The following is a 15,206-nucleotide window of genomic DNA, read 5'->3' on the forward strand; positions in this document are numbered from 1 at the left end:
CAGAGTGCATGTACAGGTGAGCGTACGCAGTCAGAGTGTATGTACCGGTGAGTGTATGCAGAGTTCATGCACAGGTGAGCGTATACAGTAACAGTGAATGTACAGGTGAAAGTATGCAGTCAGAGTGCATGTACAGGTGACCGTATGCAGTCAGAGTGCATGTACAGGTGAGCGTATGCTGTCAGAGTGCATGTACAGGTGAACGCATGGAGTCAGAGTGCATGTACAGGTGAGCATATGCAGTCAGAGTGCATGTACAGGTGAGCGTATGCAATCAGAGTGCATGTACAGGTGAACGTATGGAGTCAGAGTGCATGTCCAGGTGAGCATATGCAGACTCTGTTAAGTACTCAGTTTAGAGGTGTATTCATTTGTCAGTTTGTATTCACTTGTCATGCTGCATTCCTACAGGGACAGTATTTATATTGTGGACCAGGCAGGCCTTCATTTTCAGTCCTTCTCCTGGGGCAACACATGGAGTGGCAAAGGGCTTATGGGGCGCATTAGGAGAACATCAGGTAACATCTCAAGTTCAGAATTTAACATTAAATCCAAAATCCTATATTATTTTATGATGTCGTTACAAGTTCATCAGTTATTTGTAAAAACAAATGAAAAAGACGGACAGGTAGATCTTTGATTGACAGGACATTAAGAAGAGTAATTTAATTTCACAATCCTGAGTTACAGATAAAGAACTGAAAGTGTAGTGGTAAATGCTCTTACTTTTGTAGCGGTGGAACTGCTGATTCCACCATTCGTTTTCAGGAGTGCATCGTGCTACTATGTTTTGAGTTTTCTATTTGGATCTGACAATTAATTTGATGTTATTTGTAAAGAAATGTCAATAAAGATTAGAATGTGATCCCAGGGGAAGTGCTCAGCCCTTCCAGTGGACGCATCCACATGTCTGTCCTTGGCTTTACTTTCTCATGCAGTAACCCATAAGTGCATTTGTTTATCGTGCTCAAAAATGCAACTCTCAAGCTGATAAAACAACATGTTTGACACTTTCCAGCTGGAGACAGGACTACAGAATCAGATCACACATAAATGCAACTAACCTGCTAATCTGGTAGCAATACGGGACACACATATTTAGTACATTTGTATATCACAATATGGATGAACACAATGTTGCCCCCTTCAGTTTGATTGCCATGATAACAGAACCCAGATAGTCCCTCGTGGTCCAAACTCAACAAGTGCAGGTCTATCTGGTTTCATTGATATGGGTACTATGGTGACTGACATCTGCAGGCAATTAGTTAAGTGACCCACAGACTCTGGGCTGTTGCTTGTGCTAGGCTGAAAACCCATTTGCACAGGGGTCTGAATCACTTCTGGGAAACAGCCTGAGTGGCGCTGTCCACTCCATGCATGGTGTGCTCTGGGAACAATTTCCTCCAAATGTGGCAATGTAGAACTAAGGTGTTTACCAAGAACACAGCAAGAGGTAGCAAAACAAAAACCCACAATCAGACAAAAAGAGAGAAGAACAGGGTGTGAAAGAACAGGCGGGGGGGGCAGGCAGGGGTGGCCCAAAAGCTCAGAAGCCCCGCCCACCGCTGCCTGCATTTCCACATCTGTGAAGCCCCCGCAGGCCGAGCTGCTGTGGCTATTGCACTGAAGTCTGTGACATCATGGCAGCACTGGGCGTGGCCATGGGCGTGGCCACTAGCACACTGAGAGGTGCGAGCGCAGGACGGGCCCAAACGCCAGCGCAGGTGTGGCTGTACTGGGTGCAGGTGTGGCTGTACTGGGCGCAGGTGTGGCTGTACTGGGTGCAGTGGTCCCAGTGCAGGTGTAGCTGTACTGGGTGCAGTGGTCCCAGTGCAGGTGTGGCTGTACTGGGCGCAGGTGTAGCTGTACTGGGTGCAGTGGTCCCAGTGCAGGTGTGGCTGTACTGGGTGCAGGTGTGGCTGTACTGGGCGCAGGTGTGGCTGTACTGGGTGCAGTGGTCCCAGTGCAGGTGTGGCTGTACTGGGTGCAGGTGTGGCTGTACTGGGCACAGGTGTGGCTGTACTGGGTGCAGTGGTCCCAGTGCAGGTGTGGCTGTACTGGGCGCAGGTGTGGCTGTACTGGGTGCAGTGGTCCCAGTGCAGGTGTGGCTGTACTGGGTGCAGTGGTCCCAGTGCAGGTGTGGCTGTACTGGGTGCAGGTGTGACTGTACTGGGTGCAGTGGTCCCAATGCAGGTGTGGCTGTACTGGGTGCAGGAGTGGCTGTACTAGGTGCAGGTGTGGCTGTACTGGGTGCAGTGGTCCCAGTGCAGGTGTGGCTGTACTGGGCGCAGGTGTGGCTGTACTGGGTGCAGGTGTGGCTGTACTGGGCGCAGGTGTGGCTGTACTGGGTGCAGGTGTGACTGTACTGGGTGCAGTGGTCCCAATGCAGGTGTGGCTGTACTGGGTGCAGGTGTGGCTGTACTGGGTGCAGTGGTCCCAGTGCTGGTGTGGCTGTACTGGGTGCAGGTGTGGCTGTACTGGGTGCAGTGGTCCCAGTGCTGGTGTGGCTGTAATGGGTGCAGGTGTGGCTGTACTGGGCGCAGTGGTCTGCTCAGCAGTAGCTCTCAGAGTAGCGCATGGCGGCGCTCTCCTCCCCGCTGCTGCCCTGCTGCTGCCCCTCCCTTCCGTTGGGCTCCTGCTTGAATGCAGAGATGTAGCAGTAGGTCTTTCCCTTCTTGGCCCCGGGGTGGGGGTGGGGGTGGGGGTGGGGGTCAGGGTCTGAGTCAGGGTGGGGCTGGCTCGGTGCGGAGAGGTCCGAAGTGAATTTCTGCGACTCCGTTTGGCAGTCGGGGTGCTCTGCGCCCGGCTGGCAGGGAGGCTCATGCTGGCAAAGGGAGCCGCTGGCGCCCCCTTGTGGCGTGTTGCTGCAGGTGTTACGCTGCTCGTCCAAAATGCTCATGCCCAGCCTCCACCTCTGCCATTTCTTCTTAATCTCTGACTGCACCTGCAGAGGGGGTCCCGAACGGTGGGGGGAATCAGGACGGGGGGATAGGAAGTAGCAGGGATAGATTCAGGAAATCGGAAGGGACAGAGCCTAGGTAATCTCATTGCATGTACAGCACAAGCATCTCTGATGTGCTTCCATCTGCATTTTGGCAGCTGTTATGACATTAAAGGGGATGCAGTGCTGGATGTCACAAGCCCTTTGATGCGGAAAACCATGCACAAAGAGGACGGCTACAGCACGACCTTTCCAGATGCACACAGATTGCCATTCCTGACAGCTGCCAATGGCCCTGCAAAGCATCCGTCCACTTACAGTACCGCAGAGACTTGCATGCTGAGCTAGCGTTCACTCTGGGATCGTGTGCTCTGAGCACGCTCAAATGAGAGTGGCCTAACGTGATTGGACAAGGGTGACCCGGCCTGACAGACAGCTGTGGTCACGGGGAGGTCAAGCGGTGGGTGGGTCGTGGGTTTGAAAGGATCATGTGATGAAAGTAAGAGCCCGTCAGGCCCTGACAGTCAATAGGCACTCACCTCCTTATTGACGAAACAGTACAGGATGGCCACAAAAAACCCCTGGGGGAGAAGAGGGAAGAAATGTCAGTGACCACAAAATTCAGCAGAAAAAACACGTATGAGAAAGACAGAGAGTACAGCACCCATAGTTGAATGGTCATTTTTGTTGTTATTCTTTATATTTGTTTGCACTTTATTTGAATGATGCTTTGGCAGTACTGTGCCACTGTGTTCTAATGCCATTAAATCATAATTCAGTGTTGTATGTGTGTGAGAGATAGACAGAGAGTGAATGTGTGTGTGTGTGCGTGAGAGATAGACAAAGAGTGAATGTATGTGTGTGAGAGATAGACAGAGAGTGAATGTGTGTATGCGTGTGTGAGATATAGAGTGAATGTGTGTATGTGTGCGTCAGAGATAGACAGAGAGTGATTTGGGATTTGTGGAACAATTTAAGCACAGAAAAGCAACACGAATTAGCCATTAGTGATGGAGCCATTTGGAAACAATATTTTGAAAATCTATACTGTGAAATCAGTCAAAAAACACACCATACAATGATTAATGAACAACTAAACAAATTGGAATCAACCATCAAGGATAATCAAAATCCATTGGATAAACCAATTTCCCACAAAGAACTAATCGAAAAGCTCCAGTCTCTAAAATCAAGAAAATCATGTGGTCTTGATGGAATTAGAAATGAAATGCTCAAAAATAGCACCCCAGAAATGCATGACGCTCTGCTTAAATTGTTCAACCAAGTACTTAGTTCAGGATGCTTTCCTGACATTTGGAACCGGGGGCTTATATCCCCAATTTATAAAAGTGGAGACAAATTAGACCCCAATAATTACAGAGGCATTTGTGTAAGCAGTAATCTGGGGAAGGTATTTTGTAGTATCATCAATTCAAGAATTGTAACCTTCCTTAACGAACACAATGTCCTGAGTAAAAGTCAAATTGGATTTCTCCCAAATCATCGTACCACCGATCATATTTACACCCTACACACCCTAATAAATAAACACGTCCACAAAACAAAAAATGGAAAAATCTTTGCATGCTTCATTGATTTCAAGAAAGCATTTGACTCGATTTGGCATGACGGATTATACTACAAAATTCTCCAAAGTGGTGTAGGGGGTAAAGTTTATGATATAATTAAATCAATGTACTCAGAAAATAAATGTGGAGTGAAAATTGGCGACCAAAGAACAGAGTTCTTCACACCAAAACAGGGAGTAAGGCAGGGCTGTAGTCTGAGTCCAACACTGTTCAATATTTACATCAATGAGTTAGCGGTGCAGTTGGAACAGTCTACAGCCCCGGGCCTCCTCCTACATGACACGGAAGTAAAATGCTTACTCTATGCAGATGACCTGGTTCTGCTCTCTCCCACTGAAGAAGGGTTACAGCAGAACCTAGCTCTGGTAGAGGATTTCTGTCAGAACTGGGCACTGACAGTAAACTTAAAAAAGACAAAAATAATGATCTTCCAGAAAAAAGCCAGATGTCAGGAAAACAGGTTCCAGTTTTTTCTAGGCAACACCGCCCTAGATCACACTCTAAATTATACGTACCTTGGTCTGACAATTACAGCATCAGGGAGCTTTAACATGGCAGTGAATGCTTTAAAAGAAAAAGCTCGAAGAGCACTCTATGCTATAAAAAGAAAACTTCAAAAAATTGTTATACCAATTAGAATCTGGTTAAAAATATTTGATAGTGTAATTCAGCCCATTGCACTGTATGGAAGTGAGGTATGGGGTCCACTCAGCCAGCAGAACTATTCCAAATGGGACAAGCATCCAATAGAGACCCTGCATGTAGAATTTTGCAGAAACATCCTACAAGTACAAAGGAAAACACCAAATAATGCATGCAGGGCAGAATTAGGCCATTATCCATTAATGATTCACATCCAAAAAAGAGCATTAAAATTCTGGATGCACCTCAATTCAAGTCCTCAAGACACATTGCAATTTAAGGCAATGAAAGCCCAAGAGCTCAGTCATGAAAAGAGTCCCCTCAGTCAGCTGGTAATGAAGCTGACTAACCCATTAACCCAACTAACACAAATCACAGACCAGCTTCATACCAGCACTGCTTACCAACAAATCAAAGTAAACGAAGTAATGAAACAGACCAAAATCTCTTATCTGGAATATTGGGATAATGTAACAAAAACACAAAACAAACTAGATTGCTACCGGACCCTAAAAAGAGACTACAAATTGGCTGAGTATCTCTTCTCTGTCAGAGATACAAAGCAGAGGCAGATCCTGACCAAGTACAGGCTCAGTGACCACGCACTTGCAATTGAAAAAGGCAGACACCGGAATACATGGTTACCAAAAGAACAACGTATATGTGGTCACTGTAAGACAGGAGAGGTGGAAACAGAGATGCACTTTCTCCTACATTGTGAAAAATATTCAGAAATTAGGACACATTATTTCAACAAATTCTCTCTAATTATAAAGGACTTCCTTTCCAAAACAAAAGAGGAAAAAATGCAAATCCTGCTAGGAGAAAGGACAACGGCTCCACTAGCAGCAAAGTACATCTCGGCCTGCCATAATCTGAGGGACACTGGTTGACCACCACAAATATATTTATTTTAATTATTTATTAATTTCTATCCCCTTTTTTTTTTTTTTTTTTTTTTTCTTTCTTTTTTTTTCTCTTCTACATTATTATTATTATTATTACTATTATAATCACAATTATTATTATTTTTTATTGTTATTGTTGTTGTTGTATAGCCTACTCGTTATGGCCATTGCCACACTGTTGATTGCATTGTTGTTTGTATTTAATGTTTCCTATTCCTGTTTCTATGTGTACGCTTTGGCAATAAGTACAAGTGTATTTCATGCCAATAAAGCATTTTGAATTTGAATTTGAATTTGAGTGAATGTGTGTATGTGTGCGTCAGAGATAGACAGAGAGTGAATGTGTGTATGCGTGTGTGAGAGATAGAGAGTGAATGTGTGTATGTGTGCGTCAGAGATAGAGTGAGTGTGTGTATGCGTGCGTCAGAGATAGAGATAGTGAATGTGTGTATGTGTGCATGAGAGATAGACAGAGAGTGAATGTGTGTATGTGTGTGTGAGAGATAGAGAGTGAATGTGTGTATGCGTGTGTGAGAGATAGAGATAGTGAATGTGTGTATGTGTGCATGAGAGATAGACAGAGAGTGAATGTGTGTATGTGTGTGTGAGAGATAGACAGAGAGTGAATGTGTGTATGTGTGCGTGAGAGATAGACAGAGAGTGAATGTGTGTATGTGTGCGTCAGAGATAGAGTGAATGTGTGTATGTGTGTGAGAGATAGAGATAGTGAATGTGTGTATGTGTGCGTCAGAGATAGACAGAGTGAATGTGTGTATGTGTGCGTCATAGACAGAGTGAATGTGTGTATGTGTGCGTCAGAGATAGAGTGAATGTGTGTATGTGTGTGAGAGGAAGACAGAAAGTGAATTTGTGTGCATGTGTTTGAGAGAGACAAATCTGCAGAGTTGTTAGCTTTCACCACTGACAGAAATGAGAGAGATAGACACGCAGCTCATTTAAAGGTTGTGTTTGCCATTAAATATGACCCTCTTTCTTCCTCTCTATAGTAAGCCATTTGTTAGGAAATGTGACATAGTTCTGATCTTGATTAAAAGTGTACAAGCAGTGACAGTGACAGTGATACGATCCAGTAGAGCTCTCACAAGCAGCTGCCCCTGCACTTCTGATTCCTTATCTTCCAAAAGACGGGAAACAGGTGTGTTCACTGCTGCCTGTTCACATCCGTCTGGGTTCCAGATTAACGGTCTGTGCCTGCGCTACCTGCCAGTCAATGGGGGTGTGGCTCCTTATTATCTGGCAGGGGTCTGGCCAGATAGCGAGCTACTGTGTGCGCTTCTGACCGTCTATGCTTCTGTAACTGTATCAAGCCAACTGTGTGTGAGGGGGAAGATATGTGAGCACTGTGTGTACTAGAGACAGGGTGGCGCTAGGCTAGGAGAGCTGTCATACCTGCCCCTGTGAGGAGGATGGAGGACGAGACACTGTGGAGCCTGATACCTTACACACTCTCACTTCCCCTCTATAATAAACCACTCTACCTGCCCCTCGCTTGCCCTCTATAGTAAACCACTCTACCTGCCCCTCTCTTCCCCTCTATAGTAAACCACTCTACCTGCCCCTCCCTTCCCCTCTATAGTAAACCACTCTACCTGCCCCTCACTTGCCCTCTAAAGTAAACCACTCTACCTGCCCCTTCCTTCCCCTCTATAGTAAACCACTCTACCTGCCCCTCCCTGTCCCTCTATAGTAAACCACTCTACCTGCCCCTCCCTGTCCCTCTATAGTAAACCACTCTACCTGCCCCTCCTTTCCCCTGTATAGTAAACCACTCTACCTGCCCCTCCCTTCCCCTCTACAGTAAACCACCCTACCTGCCCCTTCCTTCCCCTCTATGGAAAACCACTCTACCTGCCCGTCCCTGTCCCTCTATAGTAAACCACTCTACTTGCCCCTCTAAGGTAAACCACTCTACCTACCCCTCCCTTCCCCTCTATAGTAAACCACTCTACCTGCCCCTCCTTTCCCCTCTACAGTAAACCACTCTACCTGCCCATCCCTGTCCCTCTATAGTAAACCACTCTACTTGCCCCTCTAAGGTAAACCACTCTACATACCCCTCCCTTCCCCTCTAAAGTAAACCACTCTACATACCCCTCCCTTCCCCTCTATAGTAAACCACTCTACCTGCCCCTCCCTTCCCCTCTACAGTAAACCACTCTACCTACACCTCCCTTCCCCTCTAAAATAAACCACTCTACCTGCCCCTCCCTGCCCCTCTATTGTAAACCACACTACCTGTCTCTCTATAGTAAACCACTCAACCTGCCGCTCCCTGCCCATCTATAGTAAACCAGTGTACCTGAAAGGAGTTGAAGAAGAGCTCAAAGAAGAGGTAGACATTTCGAAGCGTCCCCTCCATCTGCTCCTCAGTCATGACAGCAAATACCACCTCATGAATGCCCAGCAAGGGGATGAGGGTCAGGGTGGATTTGGCCAGCCTGTGGACAGAACCACACCCAGAGTGGGAGTATGACATTTACTTAATGAATCTCTTTCATAACAGACATATGCATTGTTTGTTTTTTTAATAATGGTACCAAAAGTCTGGCTGAAGAAGTCCATTTCCTGCCCTAATTTGGAACAACCAATCAGCTACTTGCAAATGCAGCCACATTCGCAGGGGCGCGGTTAGAAGCAGCAGCCTCCTATTTAGCCCAAGTATCAAACAGTGCTACACTGAAGTGTGGGACACTTATCTATAATATACCCAGCCTCTGCTTTTCTCTGATGCACCTTTTGACAATGCACTATGCAATGGAATGTTCATTATTCACTGGCTGATAAAAACCATAACAATATGTTGATTAAACCATTGCAGCACACCCTTACATTACATCACAGGCATTTAGCAGACGCTCCTATCCAGAGCGACTTACATTGTATCCAATTATACAACTGGATATATACTGGAGCAATGCAGGTTAAGTACCTTGCTTAAGGGTTCAACGGCAGTGTCCTACTGGGGAATTGAACCTGCAACCTTTAGGTTACAGGACAAACTCCTTAGCCATTATACTGCACTGCCGCCCTAACAGTCAAATTCACACTGCCATTTTAGCGGCCATGTCTATAGCACCATTCTCTACCATACGAGTCATTAAACCAAATAAATATGGCCTTAGCTGAACTCCAGCCTAATACAATAGAGACGTTTCTTTCCAATAAAAGCCTTAACACTTTTTAAAAGAGCCCCTGTCAAGCTTTTTTTGGAATATTTTCAGATTTACAGTGGGGGGGCAGGTCCATCAAAGGAGCACACGTTCTCAGCAGTCACACTGTTTTCTCAAACAGCACCTCTGGAGAATCTCATTCTCACAGCAAATAAACAATGGGAAGTTTTTACAGTGTGACATTTCACTTGCTGTTGTCTCAGCCATTAAACAGCTATTTGCGCAAGCTCACACAGAGTGCTATAGCTGAGCCAGCAGAGAGGATCAAAGACACAGCTAGGTCACAAGCCCACTGGCCTCGTTACGCTCAGGGTAAGGCACAGTCATTTTTTTATTTAAAAAGCATCCAATCCCATCTGAATTTAGAAGGTCCAATTCACAAGCTATGTGCGAGCGTGCCCCTGCTGCTGGCTCGGGAGAGTGAGGACAACTTGCGGCTCTTCTCCGAAACACACGGCATCAGCCAGCTGCTTCTGTTAGCACCGCAGCCCCAAGCTGCAAAAGACAGGGTCAGAGGAGACCCAATCATACATGTGTGCAAAGAGGCTGGATGAGGAACGTGCTGTCATTTCCAAAGCACTGGCTGTCAGAGATTCACATTCATTTTTTAAAAGCTCCAAAAAACAAAATAAATAAAATTCAATAGCAGAACTATCGTGTTAAACAGAGCTTTTGTGTTAAGATTTAGCAGAGGTGAGATCACATGGAAATCCTTTGAGTTTCAACAGTGGTACACTGTGCTCAAAGAACATACAAAAACAGGTTGTTCACCCAGTGCACCTCCATGTGAAACAGCACTGCATAAACCCACTGTACAAAAGAAAATTGAGTTTTGAAGGATTAGATTTACTTTGGAAATCCATGTATTTGCATAGTGTGTCAAGGCTCTTAAGACAAACGGCTCTTTCCAATCCCTGGCTGAGCTCGACAGCCCGTACAGTCGCTGCACAGACAGTTTATGTCGGCCTGGGTTCCTCTGGTTGGCATGACACCCCATAATGGCTCACCAGAGGCCTGCAGATCACCAACCGTCATCAGCGAGAGGTGTGACTCTCCCCCAGTTGGGGCTGGCGCTCTCGGAGTGCACTGTGTGGCTTATTGGGAAGAAAACCGTCTCATAGGTGAAAATACTGTAGGAGGACTGAGCATGCTTCAACTGCAGTTCTCCATAAGCACGTGCAGGGGGCGCAATGGTGCTAGTGACATGAGAGTGCATTACAGATGGAGATTATAGCATATGAGAGAAGAGGGGGACATTAACAAGTCTTTTAAATGTAAATTCCAATTATTCTCCTTATGGGATGCAAAATAATAAATCATGTGTGAGGTAAAGTCATTATACCTGAATTTGTAATCGGTGTACCTCATCTGGTGTGCTTTCAATTTGGAGACCAGGATTTGTATAATTCGAATAAATATGAAAAAGTTGACCTGAAATTGCAAAAGATGAAGAAAGAGAGAGAGAGTTGGAGAGAGAGAGAGAGAGAGAGAGAGAGAGAGAGAGAGAGAGAGAGAGAGAGAGAGAGGGGGAGAGAGAGAGAGATCAAATTAAAGGAGCAGACAGCACAGATAACAGCACACTGCATGTGGGTTTAATACTTCATACTGATACATCATACATCACACACAGAAATGAAGTCACAGTTTTAAAACAAACCATTTGTACATTTCCCATAGACTAAAAAACATGACTACATAATATTCCATCTAGAACTGATTCTACCCCAGCCCACACCAGCCCCAATCCCTCCTTTTGAATGAGCCATAGTTGGCTACACTGTCTGGGAACATATAAATCAGGCGTGACAGTGTGTTGAAATGAATTGCCTTACAATCAGATTGATGGCCCAGTACCAGGCCTCATGGGCAGTCATTCAACCGAAAAACAAACTCAAATTCTGTCATTTTTAGGACAACTAAAGTGAATCTGGGGCTGGGTGCAGACTCACCAAAATGGCCAGTAAAATAGGGGACCGGATGATCCACCAGTAAGCCATGTTCTCGTTTATCTCCCAGCACCTGGAGGGGGAGATGGACGATCATGTGACCTCACTGAAGGTGCAGCACTGACATTTAAAGGGGCTGTGCTGAAAGAAACTCAGCCTCACTTGCTAGTGATAAACACACTGCAGTGAAGCTACTCACCCTCAAGTGATAAACACACTGCAGTGAAGCTACTCACCCTCAAGTGATAAACACACTGCAGTGAAGCTACTCACCCTCTAGTGATGAATACACTGCAGTGAAGCTACTCACCCTCTAGTGATAAACACACTGCAGTGAAGCTACTCACCCTCTAGTGATACATACACTGCAGTGAAGCTACTCACCCTCAAGTGATAAACACACTGCAGTGCAGTGACACCATAAGACTAATTAACTTGCCAAGCAATATGCAACTGAATCTCAAAAGCAAACAAACACTGGACAGCGATCATAATAGAAACTGATAGATGGTAAAAAAAATTTTTTTAAAAAAACTTAAAAGCTTGATAAAAAATAATCTACTGTGATTATGATTATAGCTCTAATAATAGGTAAACAGGATGCAGCTGGTATTTCTAGTTTCCCCCTTACCCTCCCACACTATACCCCTCATCCTCCCACACCATATCCCCCTTTCCCTCCCACACCATACCCCCTCACCCTCCCACACCATACCCCCTTCACCCTCACACACCATACCTTCCTCAACCTCCCACACCATACCCCCCTCACCCTCCCACACCATACCCCCCACCACCCTCCCACACCATACCCCTCTCACCCTGTATTTTCATATAGGTACCGCACCACAATCCAGGGGACCACAAATAGGACAGGGGTCCCTACACATGAAAGAAAGGACAGTTACACACAGCATGACTGCACTCTAAAACAAACCGCAGGGTTGCTTCACACATGAAGATCGTTCTGCACATTAATGTCCGTGAGAATATTATAATACTCAATGGTTCATTTTAAATGAGGGGTTCACCTTACAAAAAAGGTCAAGGAATGGCATTTTTAATTGTTTTGGTGCTATTGAAATTCATTTCTCCAGAGAGGGAGCTGAGGATAAACTGGGTTCCTGATTTACATATCATTTGCACGGGTGGAACAGAGGCTCTAAACAAGGTGGGATAGATGCACAAAGGTTTTTGTTGGCTTCTCTGAATTATGAAAGGGATCTCTACAAAGTCCTCAGAATAATTCATAATGAAAGAACAGCAGAAGAAGCATAAAATAGAGGGGTACACATACAGTGAGCTGCATAATGTTTTTTTTACAATTTTAGATTTGTAATGAACCAATTCACAGGTGGTTAAAGTGCAGAGCCAAATCAAGAAAAAATATGTCTTTGTCCCAAACATTAACTATCGCTGGTAAAATTCTGCATTGTGACACTTGAGGACAGCAGCTATGCTTGGCTAAGCTCCACCCCTGCAATTCGCCACCCTCTACTCCCACATGACCACTGCGAGTTAGGTACTGACCCCAGCCGACGACAAGGTACCCAGAGAAGTAGCTGTTCTCAGAGAACACCATGAGCACCAGGAGGTTGTGCAGGTACAGCCCCTCCACCAGCAGCCAGAAGTAGTTGGCCCCGACGCAGTACTGCATGAGTACCAGGGCCACCCGGCAACCTGACAGAGCCTGGGGTGAGAGGTCAGAGATGGAAGGCTGATCAGTGTCTTCACTCTACACCTCTAGCTAACATATAAACAGGACACACAATGTGCTGGAAGTGTGTTTTTGATGCCGTTTATGTGGATTCATCAAGCAGGAAATGTGTGCATGTGTGTTTATGCCTGAATGCTGTGATGACCTGCTGGGTTGTGGCTGGTGGCTACATTCTTTAGCTAATGTTATTTGGGAAGGGTCATGGACATGACCGTGCTCCAATGGGCTGGAAGAATTTATCAATGGGGGGGGGGGGGGGGGGGGGGGCAACTGTAGATGCAGCTTCTTTCATACACATCCCTCATTAAACTCCATGTGGCCTTACCTTGAGTTTAATGAGGGACGACTTTTTAGAACTTTTTAGCTCAATCAGATCCGATCAGATTTTGAAATCCCATATTTTGTGAGCCAGGATCAGACAACTCAGCCAGATTTTGTCCAGGTGTTTCAAAGCAATTCAGGATAGGATCATCCTGATCCAGATTCAGACTTTTCAAGATTACCAGATCCTGATTATCAGTGCTTTAAAGCACTGGAACATTACTGAGAAAGATTATGATTTTCTAACCTTCAAATTATAATATTCAGGGGGCTTTCAAGGTGCAATATGTAACTTTTTGAGTGTCAGTTTTTATGGCCCTACAAATGTAAACAACCTTTTTTTCTTTTTTTTAAACATCTAAAATGATCTTTTAGCTCTGACAGCTCTGGATACAAGAAATAGCAGTTTGAGCCATTTATTAAGAAGAATATAATAAATCATATTTTGCCAAGTATATAACAGCACTTGATTTAAATCATAATAAAAAGCCACATTTTAATCAAAAACAATAAATATAATAGGGCAGCAACAACAAAAAAAATTTCACAGATCCTCTTCATTGAAAGGCAGCTCTAGAGCAGCATCTTCAATGCATGATTTGATGGACTAGTGTCTATTACTTATAGATAATTGTTTGAAGATTCAAAATTTAATTTATGATTGATATACCAATTGTTGAGATAACTTTATTATGATAAACTTATTATTTGGTTGAATACACTGTTCTGAGAGGTAGGCTAGATGCCTCTGTAAATGTGACAGAAAAAAGTCAATAAAAATTTTGCAACCATTGAGCCTACAAACAATGTATTATTTTAATTTACAAACTCTACCATCTTTTTTATATCAAAATGTATTTTGAAATGAATTGTATACTACAATTCATCCTTCTACTGGGATCAAGGTAATCCTGATTTTTTGGATCAAAATGATACCAATCCTATGTTAAAGTTTCGAACTACGCATTTTGAAGATTTGATCCAGATTACAGCTAGGATTCGATTACTTGATCTGATCGGATTCCAAAGTGATCCCAATCCTGTTTTTTGGTTTTGAGCTACCCATTTGCAGGATTTAATCCAGTCCGATAGTCAAAATCTGACCAGATCACTTGTGAACTCCTGGGCCCAGATCACTTGTGAACACCTGGGCCCAGATCACTTGTGAACTCTTCGGCCCAGATCACTTGTGAACTCCTGGGCCCAGATCACTTGTGAACTCCTGGGCCCAGATCACTTGTGAACTCCTGGGCCCAGATCATTCATACTGCGTTCCAACTTGCCTGTTATATTCTCTCTGCCCTCCCAGCACAGCACATGCTACACAGCGCTACATCAGGCCACAGACGTGCTGCTCCAAAATGCATGACTTCACCTTATCGCTCAGCACGTTGGACACGTCGCGGTCGTCCCGGAACTCCGGGGTGTCCCTCCTGAGCAGGGCGTCCCGTGTGAGGATGGAGATTGCTCGCAGGATGAAGGAGATGAAGAGGTTGGTGTGAATGTAATTTCGAGTACACCTCAGCTTCCTAAGACAGAACAGCATCTCTCAGTGGACAAAATAAACTTCTCAGGAGGTGAAACTTTACAAGAGGCCAAACCAAATGTATTATTACTGGGGCTTTTAAACTCCCAGGACTCCCCTGTGTGTGGTGATTTTGATACATCCAATTTCCTCAAGAAAACATGTGTTCAAGACTTTTTCATTATACTGATAAAATGTTTCAAGTTGACCAGCTGCACACAGCTTCAGTGATGAGAAACCCCACTTATTTTACCTGCCAATCTATAATTCAATAATTTAAAAATGTGACCTCATTCTAAAGGAATCATGTGCCAATGAAGCATGTTACAAATAATGAAAGCATTAGATTTAGCATCAGACAGCATGATTGAAGTCCTGGGTTGTGAATATGGGACAGTTATTCTTCATAGCATGCATAGCTAA

General features: G+C 44.8%; 1 protein-coding gene across 2 annotated transcripts in view; it reads right to left on the minus strand.

Moving 5' to 3' along the window:
- Positions 1-1,887: 1,887 nt before the first annotated feature.
- Positions 1,888-15,206, minus strand: part of gipr (gastric inhibitory polypeptide receptor) — a 64,561-nt gene continuing 51,242 nt past the window's right edge. For both annotated transcript variants that reach the window (XM_035385632.1, XM_035385631.1), the window contains 8 exons: positions 14,634-14,787; positions 12,751-12,910; positions 12,042-12,102; positions 11,224-11,293; positions 10,617-10,705; positions 8,404-8,542; positions 3,484-3,525; positions 1,888-2,947 (listed from right to left, as the gene is read on the minus strand). In XM_035385632.1, coding sequence (XP_035241523.1) covers positions 2,555-2,947; positions 3,484-3,525; positions 8,404-8,542; positions 10,617-10,705; positions 11,224-11,293; positions 12,042-12,102; positions 12,751-12,910; positions 14,634-14,787 — 1,108 coding nt within the window. In that variant the 3' untranslated portion in view covers positions 1,888-2,554. The remainder of the gene's footprint in view (positions 2,948-3,483; positions 3,526-8,403; positions 8,543-10,616; positions 10,706-11,223; positions 11,294-12,041; positions 12,103-12,750; positions 12,911-14,633; positions 14,788-15,206) is intronic.

Source organism: Anguilla anguilla, chromosome 12, assembly GCF_013347855.1.
Source record: "Anguilla anguilla isolate fAngAng1 chromosome 12, fAngAng1.pri, whole genome shotgun sequence".
Taxonomy (NCBI): Eukaryota; Metazoa; Chordata; class Actinopteri; order Anguilliformes; family Anguillidae; genus Anguilla; species Anguilla anguilla.